Source organism: Podarcis muralis, chromosome 17, assembly GCF_964188315.1.
Source record: "Podarcis muralis chromosome 17, rPodMur119.hap1.1, whole genome shotgun sequence".
Taxonomy (NCBI): domain Eukaryota; kingdom Metazoa; phylum Chordata; class Lepidosauria; order Squamata; family Lacertidae; genus Podarcis; species Podarcis muralis.
In genome coordinates, this window is record NC_135671.1 from 7,833,928 (window position 1) to 7,860,821 (window position 26,894).

A 26,894-nucleotide genomic window follows, 5' to 3' on the forward strand; every position below is an offset into this window, starting at 1 on the left:
CACTTTAGCTAATGGGGCCTCCTGCTGCCGCCACGCCGCCGGAGCACAATTTCTGTTCTCATCCTGAAGGAAAGTTCTTAACCTGAAGCACTATTTCTGTAACCTGAATCATATGTAACCTGAAGCATATATAACCCAAGGTACCACTGTATTCGGTAATTTAATGTGCCCTTAATGTTCTTGGAATGCCACTAATACTACCCATCTTCCCATAAAAAGCTTAGTTATGACATAACCAATCAATAGTCGCCACAATACAACTTCCAGTATCAGAGGCAGTGTTTATAAGCAATATTGCAAATGCTGGGCAATACGCATACATTGTGACTTGTAGCCATGTGTAATGCCTGCAATATTTTCGAAGAATTCTATCACCACATTTGTGAACAAAAATAATACATTAAATATATTTAGAACCAAATAAAAGTATGTATCATTGTCACTATATCATTCTTTAAAAACAAAAGTGTTGAGCCAAGTGGTTTTACCTTTATCTTTTTTGTACGCGAGGGATCACTCGTCTCCTCAGATGAACTGGAACAATCTTCTGAAACGATACTGGCAGGTCTTTTGTGCTGAGACTGGGAATCTGAGGCCTGGGAAGCTGGTGGGCCACTGTTGCACATACTGTGTTTGGTGCCATGTTCTTCAGTGGTATCCAGACCTTGTCTTTTCAACTCGCAAGATTTTCTCCAGTTTTTAACCATTTGATATATAACCAGCGGCAAAGGTGACTTTTCCTGTTTAGAACAGATAAACTTCATATGCTCAATAGTCTTCATTATTTTCATAACGTGAGCCATTTTTCCTAAATCCTTCCTTTCACACATCATCAATTTGTCAAGAAGTGAAGAAAACTGATTGTAGTTGTATTCTAGTTCAGACACCGTACTTCCATAGTTTAAACTTACAGTATATGGTACCAAGTTGACGCACATAGAACTGAAGGACTTCGATGTTTGTAGCACGTTTTTAGTTTCTGAAAGTTCTTTAAGCTCCCTTGAGAAAAGATGAAGTGCATACGAGCAATTCAAATTTTTTGAGAAGCCATGAATAGCTTTCCACTCATTCTGAAGTTCAGAGATGGAAGAGTCGATAATTTCTATAAGGTTGCCTTTCCGGTAAGAGAAGGAAGCCATTTTTTCTTGACATCTTAAAAGTTCAGGTGTAAGTGATGTATCAAACCATAATAAACTTCGAAATCTTGGTTTATCTACTCTTCTTGCTATTGAGTTTTGGAGAAAAAGAACTGTTTCATATACCATTGTCATTTCAGCATACACTTCAACAGCTTCTGGTTTCAAAATGATAGGATTTATGCCACCACTTTTCAAGAATCCCAGCACATTTTCTTTTGTGATCAAAACACTGTCACTCTCTTCCTGTAAAATCTGAAAATACTGCTTCAACATTTCCATATGCTCTGTACATCTGCACAAGAGCTGTTGTAATCTCTCAGTATCTGAAGACTGCGCTTCACCTAATATTTCACCAATACAACCAATATCCGGACGTACAATGAGGGACTTTGTAATACAATAATTTGCCTCTTGTTGCTTGCTTGCCATTTCACAATTATTAGAGTCCACTGAAGATTTCTTGAAAGTCTGTTCTTCAACAGCATCGTTGAAGTTTCTTCTTCCAAACTCCTCTATCATAAGCTGGTAAGTCTCATAGAGCTTAGATAGGTCAGCTTCATTTATTCTGATTGCTTGTCTTTCCTCACCTTTAAAATCTCCATTTATAAACTTAACTTTTTCTGTCCAAGCAAGACTTTTAGCAGCATCAAAAAATATGTGCTCAAGTCCAAACAGTGATGCTTTTATATTCACATCTTCACAGGTTTTTATGAATTCTACTTTTGTAGCAATAATATCCATTATGACCCAAAGATGCTCTTCCTTTTCTGCCCTCAGATTAATGCCAGGAGTTTTAGATTTGCTTATTAAATCTACTGTATTTTTTCTTGCATGTTCTAAGTCATCAAGAGTATCTCCAAAGTTAGCTCCACAAACATATGGGACAGAAAGGAAAAAATCAGAGAAATGGTAATTGCTTTTCATTGCTTGTTCACATTCCTCTATTTCTCGCCTCAACTTCAAGAAGGAATAGTAAGAGTTATGTTCCCATCTTGTGTTATTAAAGGCATCCACTAATTGTTTGTGATGGGATTGTAACTCATTAAGAGCATTGTATTCTAGTCTTCTCTGAAAAGCAGGATAGAAATTTGATTGTTGTTGGTAACCCGACTCCCCACCAAACAACTCACTACACAGTGAATCATCATACCAAAGCAAGCTTCGGAAGGTTGGTACACCTTCTATAAGTCTCTTCTTGTTTTCAATGAATTCAATGGTTTCCATTATAATCTGTAGTTCAATCAGGGATTCTATAGCAGAAGGTTTCAATTTATTAATAGTCTGCATCCTTCTTTCAGTACTCTCAAGTATCTCCCTCGAAACCAAGACATGTTCAGAAGAGCATTCCTGCTTTTTTTCAAAAGCTCTAACAAAGGAGGGAAGAACGCTTCTGCAAAATATAAGTTGTTCAAGTAATACATTCAAAGATGTGGTTTCATCTGCCTTTTTCAAGATCTCCGATATTTTAATGACAAAATCAAGGGATTTTTGTTCAAATCCTACTTCTGGATGTTTGATGTCATGACTGAGGTCTCTGCAGCTATTAAAAGGTTCATTTGAAAAACAGTTGTTTTCCAAGGACACAGGAGACAGTTCGTAATCATTGGATGAAGCTTTGGCACTCAAACTTATCTTTATTTGCGGTGCTGGGGCTATTTCCAGAGCTTCGTTTTCATGAGAAAAAACATTTTCCAGCCTTATGGAAATATTATCTGGTTTTAAAATGTTCACTTTTGCAGAAGATTCTAATGCCGCTTGAACTGGCGTGGCAAGTTTAATTGCACTTGCCTTGATATCAGAGTCACAAGTCCTTTCATCTTTTCTTTTGTCTTCTCGATTGACACACGATTCCTTTTTCTCAACAGCTGTATTCAAATGTTTTGAACTATCTTTGCTTGTACATATATTAACTTCAGAGCTGATGTCGTGCTCTGCGCTTACCATGCTGCTACTTATATTTTCTTGGGTATTATATCCAGAGACGACATTTAAATGAATCTTCTGCTCATTGCTCATAATGTGTTTGTCACTGCTTGGCTTTGTACTTTCCAATTCCATGATATCTAAGCTAGTAGATTTCTCGGAGGCTGTTTGAAGTTTAGTTAGTTTTGCATTTCTCATGTTATCACAGCTACAAGGCATATCTGAAACACAGCTAGATGAGGATCCACATTGTAGGACTTCACATGATTTTGATGATTCACTTGATTTTTTCCTTCCAGCTTTTGCTAATATTTTTAAAGATTTCTGAACCCTTCGATGTGCTTTTCTTAAGTGAAACATTGCTCCATCTATTTTTTGAGAAAGATGTTTGTTTTTACATAACAATGCTTGAGTGTTAAGAGTATTCAAAACATTCTTAATATACTCTTCAGACTGCACAAATGTTTCAACTTGTCCCTTGGACGATGAAGGAAACATATACTTCTCTTCTGAATTGTTCTGTTCTTTCCTTCTGTGATGTTTGGTATTTTTCTCCTGCAACCATTTCATATCCTTTTTATGTCCTGAACATTTCCCCATATCTGTCTTCATTCTGAAAGAGCTATGAGGGGAATTCCGTTTTGGCTGAATTATGTTGGTGATTGTAATCTGCAGGTCAGGACATACAAACAATTCAGGTTTTTCTTCCGAATCATTTTTATTCTCTTCCACAGAGGGCTTTCCAGAAACCTTTGTACTCTGACTAGGTTTTTCTAAGAGACTATCCCAATCCATACGCTGTTGTAAATAATGATACACATCCTTTTTCTCCAAATAGTTTTCATTTTTACATGGCTTCTGTGATGTGGAGAGACATTTTCTACACTCTCCTAATGTATTTTCAAAGTCACTAACAATGTTCAGGTTCTGGTCATTTACCTCTAAATCCTGTTCAAATACTTCTAGACTATCATCTTCACCAGAGGAATTATTGTTCAACTCTTCAAAATTTGCATTTGAAAGACCTGAAATCTCAGACTGAGATTTTTTAAATTCTATATCCTTTATATTCTCCAAAGGTACAGGAACAGAGGTACTTATCACAGAGGCAGTGCACTGTTTTTCTTGATAAGTCACAATGTCCATACCTTTAGTTAGAAATGCTTGGTTATGCAGGTCTTCACATTTTTCTTTGCTATTGTTTATCAGCTTTCCTTCTGTTGTTGAGCCTCTACCTTGACCACTGAAGTTAAAGTCAGAATCTGAGCTTTCTGAATCCAAAATTTCAGGCTTCCTTGAAGTCTCCATACAGCATTTTATATCACTTAGCCAGTCCTCCTTGACAGAATCTTCTTTTTCTGATGTTTCCTCTGCTGAACTTTCTGTTGAGGAAGGCATCTGCATTGTAGGGGTATCTCTTTTACCTCTTTCTTCCAACTCGCTTGTGTAAATTTGATCAAAATCACTGGTACTTGCTGCGGTGTTTGTTTTACAGTTCCTTTGTTCATCAACAAATATTCCTGAGGAAAGAAGACATTCTTTGCTATCTCTAAAAATATTTTTATCCAATGAAACTGACTCAGGAAGACACACACTTTTTCCATTAAAATCTCTCATTACTGTATCACTTCCACAGGAAGCTGGGGATTGATGCACGATTCTCTCTCCGATAGAATTATCTTTTACTTTCTCTATAGTACAGTAGTCCTTTTCACCTACTGAGCTGTTTGCTACTTCACATGCTGTATATATTGGTTTATTAATGATTACAGGTGCTTCAATCTTATTGAATTTTTCAAATTCTGTCACCGCATGGCATCCATTTTGTTCAAAATTCTCTGCATCCATTTGATTCTCTATAGACTGCTCACTGAGATCTTCATCCCAGACTTCTCCCATAACATTTTCAGAAATATGCAGTTTTTTACAAACTTCAGACTGTAATGTGTAATCTTGGAGACTACAACTGTTAGCACTATCATTCTGTTCTTCCTCTGATGAAGTAAAATTGTTTTGAGCACATTTTGTATCCAAATTGGTTGAGCAATGCATTTCAGAAATGTAAGCATAATCTTCTTGTAATTGGCTCTCCATTTCTCCTCCCATCTTATAATTGCCAAATGCTGCACTTTCTGGATTTTGGTCTGGAAATTTCCATTCATTAATCAATGTTTTAGAAGGATTTAGGTGTAATGAGGGCAATTTTGAATGTCTTGTTCCTTTTTCTCCTCTTACATCTTCCATAAGGGTTCTGTCTGAATTATTAGTTTTGCAGACCTTTGATTTTAAAGAACTATCACCTACATAGGTTTTCAAACAGTGATCTGTATCAGTATTCTGAGAACCCAAAATGTTTTTGTTGACACTACTTAATCCTTGCTCACCATTCACTGGGGAATCTTTATTTCTGTTTAACACAGATGGCAATATAGTCCCTTCCAAATATGTTTTCTCCATATATTGCTTCTGACCAACTGCATTCTTGGAGTTAAGAAGAAAATTCTCAGTTACAGGATATGGCATGCTTAGAGTAGCAGATACTTTCATTTCCAAGTTATAGTCCAGCTCATTCTCACACTGTGAAGATTGCTTCTCCAAGATTGCTTCTCCATTTTGCTTCTCTAGGACTTGTTCCCTTTTTTTTAACCTTGGATCCTTAATCAGTTTTGAAGTAATTACAGTACTTGAGCCGCCATCACAGGCAGGAGAAACTACAGTACTTGAGCCGCTATCACAGGCGGGATGAGTTTTCAAAGAAGAGTTTTTAATATGGGCACTTCTAACATTTCTGCTGACATCCAGATCAGGGGAACAATGAAGATTAATTTCATTTGTTTCTATATGTGGGGAATCCCACCTTCCAGTAGATTTGGGCTTCATTTGGGTTTCAACTATAGAGCTGTTCCAGTTCTGTAGGCCTCCAGAAAATGAAGGAGATGCATTATTTTCTGAGTTTACTGCACAGCCTATCGTGGGCTTTCTGAAATGTTCATAGATGAGTTGGCTTTTGCCTATCCTTGTCACTCGTGTACAGTTTTCCAGTGGTAGTCTTCTTCCTCTTCCTGTAAATACAAGGAAACAGATTAAAGTATAAGGTTGTGAAGGTATTTTTGACCAAACTATGTGCAGTATCTTCAGGTTAAAATGTGGCAGTTCTGGGAGTGATGCTTCCTATGACAGCAAAGAACAGTTGCGAAGTATTGGCTACTGAGCAACTGAAACTTGACAAATTGATGTGCCTAACACTTCAACAAACCATTAATCTTATTTTTAGAAAGAACAAACTGAACATTCACAACATTCTGTGAGGATAAAGGTCAGTCTGGATGGAAAATAACTTTGCATAGACAGACTTTAAGGAAGGAACAGCTACACGGACAAGAAGAGAAGACGGGAAGAGAAGAAAGGGAGAAAAGCTAGAGAGCATCTGACATCAGGCATGGGAAAGGAACAACTGGAGTGCATGACTTAAGAGTGTATTCACAATGATTCATCTGCAGCTATGGCTTGCATTCTGCCATTTTAATTTGGCACCATATGCAATTCATGCTGCTTTCACCAGAGATTTAAACAACATCAAATTCAAGCTGTGGTTGCAAAGGCACAACTGGGAGCACTTGCTGCCATGGCTTTACCAGTGCCATGCGTGGCAACATACATCAGTTTAGCGACGGGTGGGTGTGGCCTGTCCAAACCAGCGTTGCAAGCCAATTGGGGAGGCCTGACAAGCCCAATTACGCCAAAAGTTTGCATCGGCTAGAATAGGCAGCAGGCTCATAAACAGGGAGGAATAGGTAAAGGTAAAGGTACCCCTGCCCGTACGGGCCAGTCTTGACAGACTCTAGGGTTGTGCACTCATCTCACTCTATAGGCCAGGGGCCAGCGCTGTCCGCAGACACTTCCGGGTCACGTGACCAGCGTGACAAGCTGCATCTGGCGAGCCAGCGCAGCACACGGAAACGCCGTTTACCTTCCCGCTAGTAAGCGGTCCCTATTTATCTACTTGCACCCGGGGGTGCTTTCGAACTGCTAGGTTGGCAGGCGCTGGGACCGAGCAACGGGAGCGCACCCCGCCGCGGGGATTCGAACCGCCGACCTTTAGATCAGCAAGTCCTAGCGCTGAGGCTTTAACCCACAGCGCCACCCGCGTCCCCACAGGGAGGAATACCATAAGGCAAAAATAAGGTGTATGTATGTACATTTACTCAGAAGTAAGTTCCAATGGCTTCGATAGGAATTCCTCCCAAATAAGTGTACTTAGGATTGCTGCCTAAAGGAAAGAAATGCAAGAGAAGGCAGGTGAAAGTAATAAAAGAGGATTTTTAATTTTATTTTGAAGACTACTCTAGATCTAAGGACAGGAAAAAGCTAAACCTTGTTGCCAGAAAGAGAGGTGAGACGACAGACAAGAGTACAAAACAGGCAGGGGGAATTGGTAGAGAAACAGAATAGCTGAAGGACACAAGAAAAAAAAAGGCAATCTAAACAGACAAAGACTTGAGGAAACAGCTGCATTCACATTAACCCATGGTTTGTCAAAGACTCAGGGTCGGGCTAGGCCAGTAGAGGGCACTATCTGTAGTGGGCCCTAAGCTGTGGAACTCCCTCCCCGCGGAGGTGCATCTGGTTTTGGAGAATTCGGAAGACCCTTGCTTTTGACACTTGAAATATGTATGTTTTCAGGATCCATCTTATTTTTATGGCTATAAGCTGTTTTGAATTGTATTCAATCCAGTGGTACCTCGGGTTAAGAACTTAATTCGTTCCGGAGGTCCGTTCTTAACCTCAAACTGTTCTTAACCTGAAGCACCACTTTAGCTAATGGGGCCTCCCGCTGCCGCCACGCCGCCGGAGCCCTATTTCTGTTCTCATCCTGAAGCAAAGTTCTTAACCTGAGGCACTATTTCTGGGTTAGCGGAGTGTGTAACCTGAAGCGTATGTAACCCGAGGTATCACTGTATTGTATTTTAATGCTGTAACCTGCCCAGGGACCTTAGGGCAATAACAAACAAACAAACAAGAGATGTTTCACAGGTGAGCAAAACCTAGTGCCACTGTAGCATAGGGGAGCATCTAGAGTGGCTCAACAGAGCATGGTTAGGGTTAGAGTCATACAAAATGGGAGGGGCGGAAACAGGCATGTGTATTAATTTAAGAATATGAAATAGGTAAGGTAAAGGTACCCCTGCCCGTACGGGCCAGTCTTGCCAGACTCTAGGGTTGTGCGCCCATCTCACTTAAGAGGCATGGGGCCAGCGCTGTCCGGAGACACTTCCGGGTCACGTGGCCAGCGTGACAAGCTGCATCTGGCGAGCCAGCGCAGCACACGGAACGCCATTTACCTTCCCGCTGGTTAGCGGTCCCTATTTATCTACTTGCACCTGGGGGTGCTTTCGAACTGCTAGGTTGGCAGGCACTGGGACCGAATGACGGGAGCTCACCACGCCGCGGGGATTCGAACCGCCGACCTTACGATCAGCAAGTCCTAGGCACTGAGGTTTTACCCACAGCGCCACCCGCGTCCCCTATGGTTAGGGTTAAAGGTACCCCTGCCCGTATGGGCCAGTCTTGACAGACTGTAGGGTTGTGCGCTCATCTCACTCTAGAGGCCGGGAGCCAGTGCTGTCCGCAGACACTTCCGGGTCACGTGGCCAGCATGACGAAGCTGCTCCGGCGAACCGGCACCAGAGCAGCACACGGAAACGCCGTTTACCTTCCCGCTATAAAGCGGTACCTATTTATCTACTTGCACTTTAAGGGTGCTTTCGAACTGCTAGGTGGGCAGGAGCTGGGACCGAACGACGGGAGCTCACCCCGTCGCGGGGATTCAAACCGCCGACCATGCGATCGGCATGTCCTAGGCGCTGAGGTTTTACCCACAGCGCCACCCGCGTCCCATGGTTAGGGTTAGGGTCATACAAAATGGGAGGGGGCGGAAACAGGCATGTGTATTAATTTAAGAATATGAAATACACATTTATAAAATCAGCTTACCCACATGCTTAGGCAATTTTTGAGGTCTGCACTGCAAAGATGCTGAAGCAGAGACAGTTGCATTTTTCTGATTAATGCGCTTTACTTCTATTACTGCATATGGAAGGCATTGCCTAGGCTTGTCCACTGGTTTTGAATGTTCATTGTATTCATAAAAATATATCTGCAAATATGAAAAATATCACAAGAATATCACTTGCAGGATTAGTAATATTGCATCCTAGACAAAGACTGCTAAAATAACTTCAGGTTTTGGTCATATTTCAGCAAAAGTGATTTGTAAAACATCCACTACTTTAAAAAATATCTCTCCTTCCATTTATAACATAATACAAAACTAAAATTAAAGGAAAAAAATCTAAAATCGAACACTATAGTTATTATGGAAACATTCAAATACTTAATGTAAGAGCCTGAATTACTTGTTATTTTATTGCAATTTCAATATTTGATTATAAGCTGCCTTAAACTCTGAAAAGGAAAGGGTAGAATGTTTTTTTTAAAAATTAAATTTTTTATTTATACATATCTGTTCCCTGTCTTACTGAGAGCAGTCTTTGCAGCTCAGCTGCACAGCCAACATTTCCGGCCTCTAACACAGAAGACATAACTCTGTCTTCCTGTGGCAAAATTCCCGCAAGAACTCGGGAGCCTATCAGCAATAAAACTGGGCTCCCGGGCTCCCAAGTTGACCAGAGTGAAGGTTTGGCCCAGTCAGGTCTGCTCTGGGGTTATAAAGGTAGGGCTTGCAATGCGCTCAGCACCAGAGCCTTCAGTTAGCACATAGGTGAAGAGCTGATTCTTCAGATACCAAGTTCTCAAGCACTGACAGGCTTAAATGGTCATAACCAGCACTTTGAATGGGTAAATGAAACAGACCAGGAGCCAGTAAAGATGATAACAGTACTGTCATGTGCTTGTAATACTCTAATACTAAAAGAAACACATTCTGCAGCAACTGAAACTTCTGAACCACCTTCAAAGGCAGTCCCACATACAATGCATTATAGTCATCAAAATAGTAAGTCATGCTGCTTCCCGCAGCAGTTTCCTGACCTGCCCCCATCCCAGTTGTCAGTCCTGCCAGAAGAGGCCTGTGTGCACCTAGCACCATAAAGGAATCCAACTAGATCAATTACAGAAGCATTATCCCTGTCTGTATGAACTCAAAACTATAAAGCAGGCATGTCCAACTCCCACGAGACTGCAATCTACTCCCAGTATATATATATTTAAAAAAAAACTGGCAGTGATCTAACCACTTTCATTGGAGGGAGGAGCGTGCGTGGGGTGGGTGGATTGCCCAGAGTTGTTGAGCTTTCTGGGGAGAGGGTTGCACAGAGGTTATAAGCTCCCCCCGCCCCCGTAACGTTTTGTACACGATAAGGATCCGACGATCTACTGGTTGGACATCCCTGCTATAAAGCAATTGCTACCAAACTCATGAAAAGCTATTGTAAAAGCAAGTTGGTTAGAATGAAATCAACCCCTGAAATCAAGCTGCTACAATCATCACACAAAACTCTTTAGCCATATGCAGACATCCACATCCCATGAGAGATGATGGCCTGGCCCAAACTCATCCCCTTCCATTCTAGTATTTGCACATTGGATTTCAGTTACAAACACACACACCCCTTCGTTATTCTTTTTACAACTTTTTAATTTCTGGTGTTTGGTTGTTTGGCAAGTTATTCACTGTTCAGGCTCATGTGCTCAGATAAGGGTGACGATAAACGGGTGTCAATGCTCTGAGTCCCAGATTATGAACTGTTGAACTGGACAAGTTTCCATCCCTTTGTTGTGTCTCCCACTTCTTCTGGCTATAGGTACTACTTGGTGAAAAGTCCCCAAATGGTCCTCCAAATCTCCTAGAAGGGTGTTGTCAGGGGCTCAGGAGCAGAGGCACAGGGGAGAGAGGAAATGGAGAGCGAGGGGGAGGAATCTGAGGGCAGCGGAGGGCAGAATGACAGTGACCCGAGAGATTCCATGAGCCTCTCCAGTGAATCAGAAGATTCCCAGAAGGGGGCGCCGATGGCCAGGGCAAGGGGGGTCCCAGGGGGGACACACCAGAAGCAGGGGGCCAGCGGAGACTCCCAGAGCAGTAGCTGGAAATCAGGGCCAGCTTCCCCACCAGAGCGTAGTGGGGGGGAAGAGTCCCATAGGTCAGAGTCAGCGTCTCCTCCGGCAAGCAGGGAGGAGGAGTCAGGCCCAGCTAGCGTCCCCGAAGAGGGGAGCAGCGACAGGAGCAGTATAATAGTCAGAAGGAAGGTGGCAGGCTGGGCGCGCGCGCCAAGTTCAAATGTACAGGCGCGCGGGACAGCAGGAAGCCCGGATTGGGAACCAGGTCCTAAAGCCCGCCGGAGGGAGGGGGAAGACTCGGGGGACTCAGTGTCAGAAGAGTCTAGAAAGGGGAAAACCCCGGCGGACAGGCGGACCCAGAGGAGGAAAGAACAATGGAAGAGGTGGAGCAAGGCTAGGGTCTTAAACTGGTGTCTGGGGGGAGGAGACTCAGACGGAGCTTCGGCGGTCTAGGGTTTAAGACGTAGAGCTGCGCGCTGTAGCTGTAAATGAGAAACTGAACTTGAATAAAGGCTATTTTATATAACAACGGACTGGCATTGGTCCTCTGTGAGCTGGGACCTGAGGCAGCTCTGACAGGTGTGTTTTTATGTAGCTTATAGAGCAGAATTTTCTCTCGTGTAGGTCTTGTATCCAGTTCTCTGTGCCTGGTGTGACTTGGGCTTTCAATGTTGGGAGGGTTATTCATTTTGATGTGAGCATGGCTCAATGAAACCTGCCTTCTGGGCAGGTATGTAGCCAATTATTATGTTGGTGCCTCCTATGTAACAGGGATTTGTCCAGAACCAAGTTAATTCTAGTCTGTACTTCTGTCCCAAAGGGTTTGATTACAGGGCAGAGATGCATTTGAAATAAAAGGACACATTCTACTCATGTAAAAACACGCTGATTCCCGGACCGTCCGTGGGCCAGATTTAGAATGCGATTGGGCCGGATCCAGCCCCCAGGCCTTAGTTTGCCTACACATGGTTTACATCAACAGCAATGATCTGTGGGTGTTAGGTCGATGCATCCAAGGTGTGTTGGTGTCCTGTAAGCCTGGAGGAATATTTTCTAAGTCTAATGTCATGGGTACCTGATTTGATACAACACAGGTCTTTTCCCCACTGTGCAGTTATGTCTAATTGGCCTTAGTGCATTACTAATGTGTATAGGGACTTATTGAGTTTTCCTGAGGTGATGGAATGTGCTGCTTGTAAGAAATCTGGTGTGTCTGCTGCACTCAGGACATCTGGGCCAAATTTTGCTCATATACTTTATGATCTTTATTATATTATCTTTACTTTGGATCTTGTGATTTATGTGGAAGTTGTTCCACTTAGTTGTGCATTTTCTGATGTTAGCTCAATTGGTAGAGTATGAGACGCTAAATCCCAGGGTTTTGAGTTAGAGTCCCCCATTGCCTTGAGCATGGGCTTGAACTGTGAAAAGACGCCATACAAAAAAAATTGTGTATGTATGTTCTGTGAGAGATACTCACTCTGCCCATGCTTTTCTTAAGTCAAGATTTTTGGCTGTTATATGTAGATTGCGTCTGATGGCAAGGTGGGCAAATGGGTCAAAATGCATTTGGTTTGCTACTGCCACCCAGGCTTGTGTGATGGCAGCTATGATGGGGGTTTATGTTGCAGAGTTTCCCAGTTGCTTAGAGTCTAGTGCTGCCCAGCTGTTTAGCTGACTAAATCTAGTTCTATCTGCCTACTGTGAGATTTCATAATCTGCTTCCTGCTGCCATTATGGAACTTGTGCGATTAGATAATACCGTATTTTTTGCTCTATAAGACTCACTTTTTCCCTCCTAAAAATAAGGGGAAATGTGTGTGCGTCTTATGGAGCGAATGCAGGCTGCACAGCTATCCCAGAAGCCAGAACAGCCTAAAGGTGTATAATGAAGGTGCTAGGCAAACCTCCCTGGGGAGAGAATTGCACAGACAGGGAGCCACTGCAAAAAAGGCCCGCTCTCATGTTGCCACCCTCTGGATCTCTTGTGGAGGCACATGAAAAAGGACCTCAAAAGATGATCTCAGGGTCTGAGTAAGTTCATATGGGAAGAGGCGTTCCTTGAAGTATTGCGATCCTGGGCCGTTTAAGGCTTTATAGGTCAAAACCAGCACTTTGAATAGGGCCCAGAAACTAATTGGTAGCCAGCACAGTTGGACTAGGATCAGTGTAATATGCTCAAACCCTCTTGCTCAGGTGAGCAACCTGCTTTTGAATTCTGCACTAGCTAAAGTTTCCGAACTGTCTTCAGAGGCAAACCTACATGATTGTCATAAATTTGGGGATAGAGTTCTGCGGGTCCACTGAAAAAAAGCAGTGTGCCACCTGCAAAAAGGGCTATCTTATACTTAAATCTTCGAAGATGAGGACGCTGTGGTTTGGGAGACATGCTATGGGTGGAAATGGGAAGTTGCACCCCCCCCAAAGCACCAAGTTTGCAGATTGGTAGTGTTTCTAGAGTTAACACTAGCAAGTGCAGACTGTGGTCAGGACTGCTTTTTATCACCTTAAACTATGATGTGCTCTTTGTGGGTCTGCTTTGAAAATGCTTTCAAAACTTCCATGGCTGCAAAATGGTCAAGTCAGAGTCTGTTTTTTTTCCACATTTCAAATCCCATCACAACCCAATAGCAACAATAAATACCATTCCTTCCTTCTTCATCTGAAGACCTCCTCCAGAGAGGGGACCTTCCCTGTCATGGGGTCTCAGTTATGGAGTGCCCTTTTCAGAGAAGATAGTTTGGTGTCAACATGTCCTTTGGGTGTTGGACAAAGACTTTATTAAGGTGAGCGTTCCAGCATGTTTTACAATTTTTACAAAACAGTTTTCTAGTTTTGTACTGTTTTTAAGTTGTACAGTGGTGCCTCGCAAGACGAAAAGAATCCGTTCTGCGAGTCTCTTCGTCTTGCGGTTTTTTCGTCTTGCGAAGCAAGCCCATTAGCGGCTTAGCAGATCAGCTGATAAGCGGCTTAGCGGATCAGCTGATAAGCGGCTTAGCGGATCAGCTGATAAGCGGCTTAGCAATCAGCTGTTAAGCGGCTTAGCGATCAGCTGTTAAGCGGCCTAGCGGATCAGCTGTTAAGCGGCTTAGCGGATCAGCGGCTTGGGAAAAGGGGGGGGGGAGGAGGAGGGAAATAACCCTGCAGGAACTCGCAAGACATTTTCGTCTTGCGAAGCAAGCCCATAGGAAATTCGTTTTGCGAAGCACCTCCAAAACGGAAAACCCTTTCGTCTAGCGGGTTTTCCGTCTTGCGAGGCATTCGTCTTGCGGGGCACCACTGTATTCTGCACTCATAATAAATTAATAATAGAATATAAAAATTAAAAATAAAAGAACAAAGTTTCAAGAATACAACAGGCAAAATGAAATATGACATCTGAGTAGGTCACATGTGCAAAAGTTAAGGATTCCCTACCAAAGAACCAATGGCCTGGTCCTCCAATGAATCCTTAACTGAAGGATGAATTCTGGACACGTGGCAATCAAATTTTGGAGTTGGATCCAAAGCAACTTTCTTCTTGCCTTTAGGAGGCTGAATTTTTTTCACTTTTCCTAAGAGAACCTATCAGATTAAATCAAAGAAAACAGAGTTATTTTCAGTAAAATGCTCATATGATTGCATTCAGTTACCTAGCTGGACATCTTTTCCTATGAAGTAACTATATGGAACAAAGTGCTTTTTAAACACAGAAAAATTCCCCTCCCCTTAAGAGAATATAACTTAAAAAAAAAAGTCAATGTAAAATAATGAACTGTGAGTTAACAAACATGAAAATAAAATATACACCACAGACAAATATCAAGAATGCACTCCTATATTCTGATTTCAGATGGAGGGTTTCTTTAAAAAAACAGTATGTGATCTTATCACTCACCCATAGAGGCTTCAGTATAAAAACTTAATAGCTGGAGTAGACATAACACTTGTCCAAATGCAAGATATTTAAATCCTGCATAGGAAATGAAAATATAAATTCTTGAGATTTTAGTAAAAATGTATATGAATCTGAGGTATACTAACCACTATTATCTGATGGTATTTCTGTATTAGATTATGAATGAGGACCGCTTTTTCACTCAGTTTGAAGATGGCCTGTAATTACCTCTTTGTTGTGACGAACACACTCAGCACTTAACAAATTCAAACTGCTCCTCCCAACACCATCGTCTGACCCACGCATTGAGACTATAAAGCTGCACCTGTCTAGCTGGCCTTGCGCATGGAGCCAGTAGCATTTCAGAGAACGATCCCGACTTTCAGCATCCTACCTAGCAACCTAAATTTGGCTTCTGCATACAAAAATGCATTATAGTCAGGGAAAAAATCATTGGGAGAAAAGATTCGGACACAAAACAATGACTCCTCATGCTACACAACACTTGCCTAGTATTTACCATTTCTGTATAAAACTTACCCTGAAAATAATTATATTTTCTATTGGGATTGAGTGTTCGGATGCGTAATTCAGAGCAACATCAATGTGTCTGAATAAATATATGCCAAGTTGAGGATTTCCAAGTTGCTTCATAATATTTAGTTGTTCTTTCTTGGAATGACCAGTGTGCAGGCCATTCTGACAAATGTTTGAGACTTCCTTGTTAGTGACAAGTAAAAAGCTAGATGTTTCTTTATCTTGCCTTCCTGCTTCACGCAACTTAGTCCTAGAAATAAAAATAACACATTATACACATTTCCAAATAATTATATACATTTCAGATAAATGCTTCTTCACTTTCTTAGATTATAAGCAATTTCATAATACTGGTGTATTTGATTTTCTTTATACCCACTTGCAAGAAAAGGTAACAATCTGGCCCTGACCACATTGCAAATGGATAGTTGCTTAATAGTTGATGGTTTTCTTTAGTACATTGTTTTATATCCAAGAAAGAGTCTGGTTTGATGAGTAAAGCTGCTGCCTATCTCTAAAACTGAAAAAATGTAATACTGTTAATCTTTTTACTACAATCCATTGAACCATATGAGGCTCAAGGAGGTGGATGATTCAGGATGAATGGGCATGGATTTCCTGCAGAATGGAGCTTAGCATATGTGGTTCAGGATGCAGGGGGTGTAACAAAAGGGAAGGCAGGTGGCCTAGAGGGTCACATCATGCAGTCCAATGTGTATGGCTCAGGACTGGAGAAGGAATTGCCTAAGTGGGACTAGGGGAAACCAGAACTAAACTTCAGCATCTATGCTCAATTATGACCATGGATAGCTAGTTGTGTGTGTGTGTTTGATTTTTCTGATAGGGCTCCTATAGCTTTTGCACATGTAATGGACAAGCATGTTGGATCTGGAATGGAGAAGACATGGGTTCAAACCCCAGCCATGCAGTGGGGCTCACTAGGTGGGTTTGGGCAGGTCAGTCTCTCTCTCTTTTTCATGTAATTGTTTTTAGAATACAATGAGAAAACACCACATATAAAATTATGGGGAGTAAGGATGGAAGACAAATATGATAAAATAAAATGGATTAATTTCTCTTCATATAAGGGCAATTCACCTCTTTGCGACAAATTCTTCTTCCAGATCTTTATTGTGAACCATTTTTATCTTATTGAACTGCCACAAAGACTCAAGGTTACATTCTTTGTCAAGGCAACTTTGAATCAGCCGTTGTTTAATCTCATTACTGTCTCTCTGATTATTGGAACACTCCGTTAGTAAACCTAAACACAAATAAATAAAAAGTTTTAAGAAATCTATTAGAATTACAGTCATGGGGATTACTAAGCAACATTCTTGGCAACAGGTCACAGGCAAAAGAATCTCCCAAAGAGATTACTGTCGTTACAAGGTTTAGTAAAAAATCTCAGGAGAGAAAATCTTGCTTAAATTAGGTCATGGAAATTAATTCATTGCTAATTAAAGTAGTATCTATGTTATACAGGGACACATGTGACACTGCTTGGGTGAACTGGTGTGGTGGCATGAAGCATCCTGCTGCTTAGGTACTAAGGAGTTTCCAATCCAGCTTCTGTAAGGAAAGGGAAGCTGCCAGTTTGGCTTGGATTAAAATTTGCACAGAGGCAGCGAAAGGACTGTGAGGTCATCCAGGATATAAAGAAACCAGGGGGTTCCTATTTCCTCTCCTGGCCCCTCAATATATGTCTGTGTTTCCACCAATCTGTGGGATACAAGATGGAGAGGGTAGGATGGAAGGGTGGAGGGCGAGAACAAAATTTTGAAATGAAGAAATGAAGAAGGGGGCAGCCAACCAGGAAAACACAGTGAAAAAACTTACTCAGATGATCTAGCAAACATGATGAAGGAAGGACTAGATAAAGGGAAAATCTACACAAAACAAGCATTCAAGCAAGCATTTCTCTACACACAGAGAGACATGAAGACCTAACTGTCCCTCTAGAGAGGACGTTGTAAGTTGAAGACCCTACCTTTCTCCAGTAGGGGGAGTCATCCCTATTAGGAATGGCGTCCTCCTCTATGTGGTAAAAATAAACAGAAAAGGAAGAGAAAGGAGACTCAGGCAAGAATGGTAATCAGAAAGAAAGCTTTGAAGAAAATTCACAGTGCATAAGAACAGGTGTTATGGAAGGGTGGGAGACAGACAGGAATTATAGGAAGGCTGGTCAACAGTTCAAAGAATACGGTTGCTTAGTCAGAGGAATTATGCTAGTTATGGCTTCTACTGTCATGGTAGCATTGTGACCTTGCAAAACTAAGGAAGCAAAAAGGAGCAAAAACAGGGATATGGGATGACGTTCACATACTGATTTAAGCTAATTTGACTGCAGGCTTTAAGTCAACCTTTCTTTGAAAGAATACAAGTAGAGATTGAGAGAATTAAGATGGTTCATGTCCCTTTGTAAACCATTTTTCATGCATACCCCCAATTGTGGCAAGGAGTCTTCCTGTGAAAGCTTTCACCTTTGTTCTTGGCAACTAACCTTTTAACATGCACATGTTATAAATATGTAAGTCAATTGCTTTGCATCATACAGTTTTTGCATATTTATTGAGGTATACAAGTGCCACTTTACTTCTCTTGCTCTTAATTATTTTTTGCTACAACCAAGACAACAATCATGACTATGTTTACTCAGAAGTAAATCTCAGTGAACTTCAGTGAGGCTTACTGCCAGGTAGTTAGGGTTAGGATTTAGCCTTAATCTGCTACATTTTATGATTTTTCAAACTCATTTGAATGCATCATTCAATGCTGTTCTTTCCCTATGGAAAGAGGTCCCTTTGCCAAAGTAGAAAGAATCATCTGGCTCTGACTACCCATTACTGACCACCTTAACTTTCTGCTTTAAAAGTGACATTAAATTTAAAATTATCTTCCTTTCCCTCACCCTTCAGATTTTCTTGACAACTGAACAGCTAAATAGCTGATGCCTGAGTGAGGGAAAGGAGATAGGATGGCAAATTTATAGTAGCTGGGCTGGCAAAATCAAGGCAGCAAGAGCAGCTGCAATCCTAACCCCATTTACCTGGAAGTAAGCCCCTCTGAATACAATGGGATTATTAGACATGGTTAAGTTTGCAACCATGGATAGCATTATGATGGTCAATTAGGCACTTCATTAACTTTGATTTTTAAGCCCTTTGTTGTTTTGCTGCAAAAGACTAACCATTCCCTGTAGAAATTAATTAAAATTGAAAGGCAATACACAGAGGTAACAAATTTGTAAATATCTGTTGGTGGTTGAGTTGTGCATGTCTACGCGCTCTATAAAAGCTACATATGTTTCTGCGTTAGTAGATGAAATGGAATGTAGACTTGGCAAAATAAACCAACTGCAGTGGAAGAGAAAATACCAGATGAAAGTACAGATAAATATTGGAACAGATTGAAGCATGTTTGTGCATCCCTAATGGGAGCAGCCCTTTTTCTCCGTACAATTACTCAGGAAGTGGTGGCACATCATAGGACAATATTTAAAGCAGAAGGTAGGAATCCTTGCAGGAAGAACTACAGTGGAACCTCTACATACGGACGTAATCAGTTCAGGAGGTCCGTCTGTAAGTTGATCTGGGTCGCTGGTAGAAGCGCCATTGTGCACAGGTGCATTCAGCGGTGGCACACTTCTGTGCATGTGCAGATGGCGGCAACCGCTTCTTCACGTGCACAAACGGCAGAAGCTGCTTCTGCACGTGCATGAATCGCGGCAAACCCGGTATTTACTTCCGGGTTTGCTGCGGTCACAACCTGGACTGGGCCCAAGTAGAGGCGGTGGTAAGTAGAGGTTCTACTGTACTCGGAAGAATCTGACATCCTAGGCTCCTTGGGAGGAAGGGCAAGATTTAAATTTAATAATGATGATAATAGTATTAGCATCTGCCACTTCCCACAACTGGCAAGGATGCTTAAACACAAGTATACCATTAAGATTCTCTTTGGAAATGTGACTTAATTTTGAATCTAATACAGAATAATTTACAAAAAATAATAATTTGATCAATCTTTATTGAAAGATTATAATGGCTAACGCAGGTACATCTCTGTTGGAGTTCACAGAATAGTATTATTGAATAAAAAGGCTGAAGATGGGCTGAACTAGAATAGAAACGTTGAAAACAAGGATAAATCCAGCACAGACAAAAGCTAAACCTAAAATCTGAGGGCCTGGCACAATAAAAAGGTTTGGATTTGTTGACTAGAACTGTAGTAACAAGATCAAGTAACTCATTTTAGGGATAACAATCCATAACGTTGGTGCTATGGCAGAAAGCTCTGTCCTGTGGAACCAATAACTTTACTTCTTCCAGACAGGGATGCTACCACAGCCATTCATATGGGGAAACTCTTCAGAAGAGAGGAGAGACGAAAAGGCACAGGTAGTGTCAATTCCTATTATAAACATCAGAAACTGTCAGGATACAACTGACCTTGGAAAGTATACATTTCTGAAGGACAATGACATGAACTGTTTGAAAATGACACAATTTCTATCACATATCACATTGTTTCTTTGCTTATTAAATTATGGCAAATCTATAACACATGATCAAGAATGAGTATTTTGTTATTTGTCTACTGTACCTTTATCAGGAGCTTTTTTTGGAATGGTAAATTTTTTCAAACGACTTTGATCTGGCAAAAATATACCCTTCGTATTTGATGTTTTGTTTTTCTGTATCACTTCCATCTTGGGTTCCTTTTCTATTTTGTCTTCAACCTGAATCAATAATGAATTGCAGAAACTGTTATTAAAACTGTAACTTGCTTTTTCTTACTCCCTCCCAGTCTCTTTTTCTTTTGTCCCATAAATCTTGAGCCTGAGAGCAGGGAGTGTCCTCAATGAAATTTGTACACCACTCTGGGAACTCTTGTGGACTGAAAAGTGATAAAAATGCAAATAACCGTAGTAGTAGTAACATTTGCTTTCTACACAATTACTTTATTGTCTCTAAATATCTTCCATCATTGCCCATTCCGTTTCTGTTTTTAATTCCTACTGCACCTGGATGTTCAAATTCCATATTAACTCTGAAGCAAGAATGCCTCTTTTCCACCCCAAAAGTTTAATAATAAAAGAATGCATTTCAGTGCGGGCAAGTTAAGGCTCCCCCCTAAAACCACTAGGCTCAGTAGCTGCCTACGGTAACTGTAATTAAATTGGGTTATCAGTTGTTACTTTTGTTTTGCACTGAAGAACATATTTAACATATTTAAATGAGACACTCAAGTAGAAATTTAAAATACGTGTAAGCATATTAAATGTAAGTACATTAAAAATTGCAACTGCTTTTATTCTTGCCCTTTTATCTGAAGTATCACATTTCACAACTGTGGTTTGTATCCTAAGTTCTACAGAGTAGACCCACTGAACCTAAAAAGGTAAAAGGTAAAGGACCCCTGACAGATAAGTCCAGTCGCAGATGATTCTGGGGTTGCGGTGCTCATCTTGCTTTATAGGCCGAGGGAGCCGGTGTTTGTCCACAGACAGTTTTTCCAGGTCATGTGGCCAACATGACTAAGCCGCTTCTGGCACAACGAAACACCAAAACCAGAGCAGTGCACGGAAACACCGTTTACCTTCCTGCCGGAGCGGTACCTATTTATCTACTTGCACTTTTCTGGGCGTGCTTTCAAACTGCTAGGTTGGCAGGAACTTAGGTTAGTCTTATCCATTTATTTCAATGGGTATACTTTGACTGGTGTTGAATGCAACTCTATAAGGTAAAATAATCAACCAAATACTGTTATTAGTATTTCAGAGGCAATTCTGAGTGGTTTTTTTTGTTAATAAGTTTACATGTGTTTTTTACAGCAGTAACTCTTGAGCTAAGGGAATGAATTATGGTGGGCTGTTATTTATGAACTAGGCACTAGAGGGAGATACAGTACATGTTTCCCAGCCAAAACAATGGCATATAAGTCTCCAACATTATTATTTTCATTCTCTACAAAATTGTATTCCAAGGATGCTTGTATTCCAGGGACCATAAACTATTCATGGAGGTCTATTAGCACCAAAGGCATCTCCAGCAATATGTAACATTTTGAATATCAATACAACTGCAGAAAATTTACACAACCAGTATTTATCACAGTGTTATGCAGTCTATGGGGGTGAGGGTAAAGAAAAGTGTGTGGGCACACTGAATTACTGAAGTTGGTTACAGGTTTTTAGTTCTTTATTGTTCTGGAGGATCAAAATACAGCTCAACCAGTCAAAATCTGCCCTTGAACCTCCAAAACAAGCATATCCATGATTGGATGACTATAGCTTTCAACACTAATTTTCTCCAATCAAAACAGTTACCGTATTTTTCGGACTATTGGACGCACCGGTCCATAGGATGCACCTAGATTTGGGGGGGGAAATAAAGGCAAAAAAATTTATTCCCCCCCCCCGCCAGGCGCGGGGCTGGGGCGGGGAAGCCCGAGCTTCCCCCTCCCCCAGAACGGGACCCAGAGCCATGCCGAAGCTGCGCGCAGCTTTGGCATCGCTCTGGGAGCTTGCGGGGCTGGGGGAGGAGGAAGCCTTCCGCCAGCCTCCAAACCATGTCGGGAGACAGCGGGATGGCGCGCTGCGCCTCTCCCGCTGTCCCCCGAGTTTGCGGGGCTGGGCCAGCCTTCTAACCAAGTCGGGGGACAGCGGGAAGGGCGCGCTGCGCCCCTGCCGCTGTCTCCCGAGTTTGCGGGGCTGGCGACGGGGAGGAGCAGGCTTCTCCCCCCGCCAGCCTTCTAGACAAGTCGGGGGACAGCGGGAAAGGCGCGCTGCGCCTCTCCCGCTGTCCCCCGAGTTTGCGGGGCTGGCAACGGGGAGGAGCAGGCTTCTCCCCCCGCCAGCCTTCTAGCCAAGTCGGGGGACAGCGGGAAGGGCGCGCTGCGCCTCTCCCGCTGTCCCCCGAGCTTGTGGGGCTGGCGGTGGGGCTCTCCTGAAGCCTGGAGGTTGTGGGGCTGGTGGGGGGGAGAAGCAGGCTTGCTTCTCCCACCCCCAGCCTCCAGATCAGGTCGGGGAATAGCGGGATGGCGGAGTGCCGCCATCCCGCTATTTCCCGACCTGATCTGGAGGTTGTGGGGCTGGGGGGGGGGGGGAGAAGCAGGCTTGCTTCTCCCACCCCCAGCCTCCAGATCAGGTCGGGGAATAGCGGGATGGCGGAGCGCCGCCATCCCGCTATTCCCCGACCTGATCTGGAGGTTGTGGGGCTGGGGGGGGGGAAAGCAGGCTTGCTCCTCCCACCCCCAGCCTCCAGATCAGGTCGGGGAATAGCGGGATGGCGGAGCGCCGCCATCACGCTATTCCCCGACCTGATCTGGAGGTTGTGGGGATGGTGGGGGGGAGAAGCAGGCTTGCTTCTCTCACCCCCAGCCTCCAGATCAGGTCGGGGAATAGCGGGATGGCGGCGCTTCGCCATCCCCCTATCCCCCGAGCTTGTGGGGCTGGGGGGGGGAGAAGCAGGCTTGCTTCTCCCCCGCCAGCCTCCAGATCAGGTCGGGGAATAGCGGGGTGGCGGCTCTGCGCCTCCCCGCTGTCCCCAGCTTTTGGGTGCAGGCTGCTGCCCGCAAGCCTTGCGAGCCCGCGGGACATCCCGCCGGGCTTGCAAGACTTGGGATAGCTTCCTGAAGCCTGGAGAGCGAGAGGGGTCGGTGCGCACGGACCCCTCTCGCTCTCCAGGCTTCAGCAAAAGCCTGCATTCGCACCATAGGACGCACACACATTTCCCCTTCATTTTTGGAGGGGAAAAAGTGCGTCCTATAGTGCGAAAAATACGGTATATGACCATTACAAAAAATAATATTTGGGCAACCCCAAACACCCTCTATGAGATGACACTGATTGACATATGACCAAATACTTTTGGTGCAAGATACTGTAAAGGGCTTGGGTACTTCCCCTTTCAGTGCCTTCTGCTCAGTGTGGCACTGGCCAAGAGTCAATGCCATCTTATAAAGTTTTTCTGGAGGTGTGGGTGTATGATTTGTGGTGGCCCAGAGATTATTTGTGGGATGCATACTATCAGTGAGCATTCCAAAAAAACTAAGATCAAGAACACATGAAGAACCTTGTTGGATCATTTCACAGTACCAGTCCAGGAATCTATCATTCTGTTTCCAGAATGGCCAATCTGATGTCTATTCAGGCCAGCAGGATGGGGTGGGGAGAGATCTTCAGATGTGCTAAAGAAATAAATGGGACTCCTGCCTCCCCCAAACTCTTGCTGTGCTGCATAGTGCTACAGGGCTTCTAGCCCCAACCCTGAACATTCAATAGCTAATAGGATACAGGCAAAGAGAGAATTCCAGAATTTTTCAGCTTCTCAGCATGCACCCAGCCAAACCCTAATTCTCACCTTCCAGGACACTGTTTTCTTGACATGCTATCTTCCTAAACTCTGATTCAAAACCATCATTGAGAGTATGCAGATTAAGATCACCTGTAAGCATGTTGATATTTGATACTAAAAGGTCAGATTTAGCACACAGTACTGAGAAACTACTAATAAAGTTTTCTACTTTTTGAAGAGCATTAAAAAAATTAGAGATCTGTGACAAAGAAGGTTTGTTTGGGAGTTTCTCCTAAAATGTACCCTTATGTTTAGAGGGCTATGAACTGTGCAATTAACATTGGGCACAAGGCATCCCAGAACAGTTGTCACTTAAAGAAGAGTTGTTTCCTTCCCTAAATATTAAACATACAGAAATATTTTATACAGTAACGAATTTCTGAAATCAAGCTTAGTTTATTTTTTATATTTCTATGAAGAATATGCATTTCAATACAGAATAAAAAAGACAGACTAGTTACACCATATAGTAAAGGTAAAGGTACCCCTGCCTGTACGGGCCAGTCTTGACAGACTCTAGGGTTGTGCGCCCATCTCACTCTAGAGGCCGGGGCCCAGCGCTGTCCGGAGACACTTCCGGGTCACGTGGCCAGCGTGACATCGCTGCTCTGGCGAGCCAGAGCCGCACACGGAAACGCCGTTTACCTTCCCGCTAGTAAGCGGTCCCTATTTATCTACTTGCACCCGGGAGTGCTTTCGAACTGCTAGGTTGGCAGGCGCTGGGACCGAGCAACGGGAGCGCACCCCGCCGCGGGGATTCGAACTGCCAACCTTTCGATCGGCAAGCCCTAGGTGCTGAGGCTTTTACCCACAGCGCCACCCGCGTCCCTTTAAGAAGTCTCTTTAAGAAGTGCCAATCACAGTGTTCAGACTTTTTATATTTTTGACATGTCTGTTATGCTTTTGCTCTGTTCAATTATTTCCTCACACTGAGTTACCACAGTAGCAGCTGCTGATGTGGCAGCACTGTCCTGACCTCCAGTCTGCAGCTTACTGGGAGGAGAGGAACAAGGTGGTAATATGGTGCAAATGCACCAGTGGAGTTCATCCACCGTTCCTGCTGGTGCATTTGCTTGATACCAACCTCAGCTCTCTTCTCAATAAGCCACAACAATGCTGAAGATGAGAACTCATAAGTACCACGCCTCCACCACATGCTACAGCATTATAATGGCTAGTTAATACAGTAGAATATATAAAAATACTCCCTATAATATACAATCTAATCAAAATCAGATTTAAAAACAGGATACACGTTTCATAGATCATGTATAAATATAGTCATATCCATGTAGCTTGAAAATAGAAACTAATTCAATTTTTGACCTATCTCCTAGTAAAGAGAATCATATTTCTGATAGCCATGCAGAAGTGAGTAAGTCTGCCTTATTATCTACACAACATATTCAATTGCTTGTGCTGGGTTTTGCAAATCTATTAATCTAGTTTGATGTGGTGTTCACTTTGCTGCAATTAAGGACAGCTGACATATTCTACGTTTTGCCCCTAATAACTTTTCAGAAGTTTAATATTAACCTGCCTACACACTTACAATGCATTTTCCCCCTCAAAAGAATTCTCAGCACTGTAGTTAACCCCTCAGAGAGGTACAATTCCAAGCAACCATTAACAAACTACAATACCTAGAACTCTGAGAGGAAAAAAGTGTTTTGAATGTGATTTAAAGGTATAGCATGTAGACACAAGACTCCCTTATATTACCCTAACAAATCACACAATTTAAAAGCTAGACTTTCTATAAAAGTGTAGAATTCTTAAATGTAATCTCATTTATGTACTTTAATTCTTTTCTGGGCGGCAAGATAAAACATCCAAACATCAGCACTTGAAAATGCTAGTAACAAAACTGGTGTATTTTGTGTCTGTTAACTTTATAACATTTTCTACAGAATATCTGAACCAAGGGTATATTATGGTAATTATTATTCCTCCATTTGCTACTAATTACCCCCCATCCCTTACTTTCAGGAGTGGCTGGACTATTTTGAAATATCACAATTAAAATATGCAAGCTATGTAAATCAAAACCAAGCAGAGATATGTTGCTTAAAGTTACCTGTTCAACCAATTATTTGAGAAGATTTTCGTTTCTTGGAAAGGATTTTCAATATTTCCTCTCATGGAAATATTTTCTTTAAAAAATCTGGATTGAAAGTTACTTAACTCTACAGCAAATGAAGCACTACATCAACAATGAATCAAACCAAACTGTCATAATATAGTTGTTTTTTAACCTTTTGAGAATATATTTGTCCATTATGCAAACAGACAGACAACACAATGCTAGTTTAAAGTAAAAGTTTCCAAAAAGATCTAAAACTGAATCAAACTAACTTCAGAAACCCCACTGATTGTTAAAAAGGATTTTCTTCTTAACATGTTCAGGGTTCATTTAAGTCATGCACTTACTCTGTTTTAGCTATTAGATTCACCTTAATGAACAAGGACAAAGAGTGGGAACCTTGCACTTCTTCATTGCAATTTTAGAAAACCCAATAAAGCAGATTTTTTAAAAAAGTAAAAACAATATCAATCAGCAACAAATTTCTGAAAATGCTTTACACAGGTAAAGTAACTAGCTGGATACGAAAGAATAAACTATCATAGGCAGGAATAGGCTCACCTAGTGATCACTTTTACCTTATGAACTTCAGCAAGTATATGCATGCTCTCAAGTTAAATAATCATTTTCAAAGTGTTACCAGAGGGGACAGCATTACAGCAAATCAGGCTGCGATCTTCAACCTCTTAAACTTAATTTTCAGTAAATTGTGATGGCCCTACATACTCTTCCAAACAGTAGTGGGAGCAGTTCAGTAATAAAACAAGAAACAAACAGGGGATGCACTGTGTAAATAACACATCCCCAGTCAAGTTAGCCCTTAAAATCATTTAATCACCTTAAATATATTTATCAAGGTGAATGGGTAATTCCTCCCACTAATTTCAACATATATGTATGGG

General features: G+C 42.2%; 1 protein-coding gene across 1 annotated transcript in view; it reads right to left on the reverse strand.

Annotated features, from left to right (window-relative positions):
- TEX15 (testis expressed 15, meiosis and synapsis associated) overlaps positions 1 to 26,894 on the reverse strand; it is a 34,957-nt gene that overhangs the window by 6,439 nt on the left and 1,624 nt on the right. The window contains exons 2-7 of the mRNA XM_028712472.2: positions 20,155 to 20,290; positions 16,651 to 16,816; positions 15,556 to 15,802; positions 14,556 to 14,702; positions 9,057 to 9,219; positions 489 to 6,124 (exon numbers count right to left, since the gene is read on the reverse strand). Of these exons, the coding sequence (XP_028568305.2) occupies positions 489 to 6,124; positions 9,057 to 9,219; positions 14,556 to 14,702; positions 15,556 to 15,802; positions 16,651 to 16,816; positions 20,155 to 20,290 (6,495 nt within the window). The remainder of the gene's footprint in view (positions 1 to 488; positions 6,125 to 9,056; positions 9,220 to 14,555; positions 14,703 to 15,555; positions 15,803 to 16,650; positions 16,817 to 20,154; positions 20,291 to 26,894) is intronic.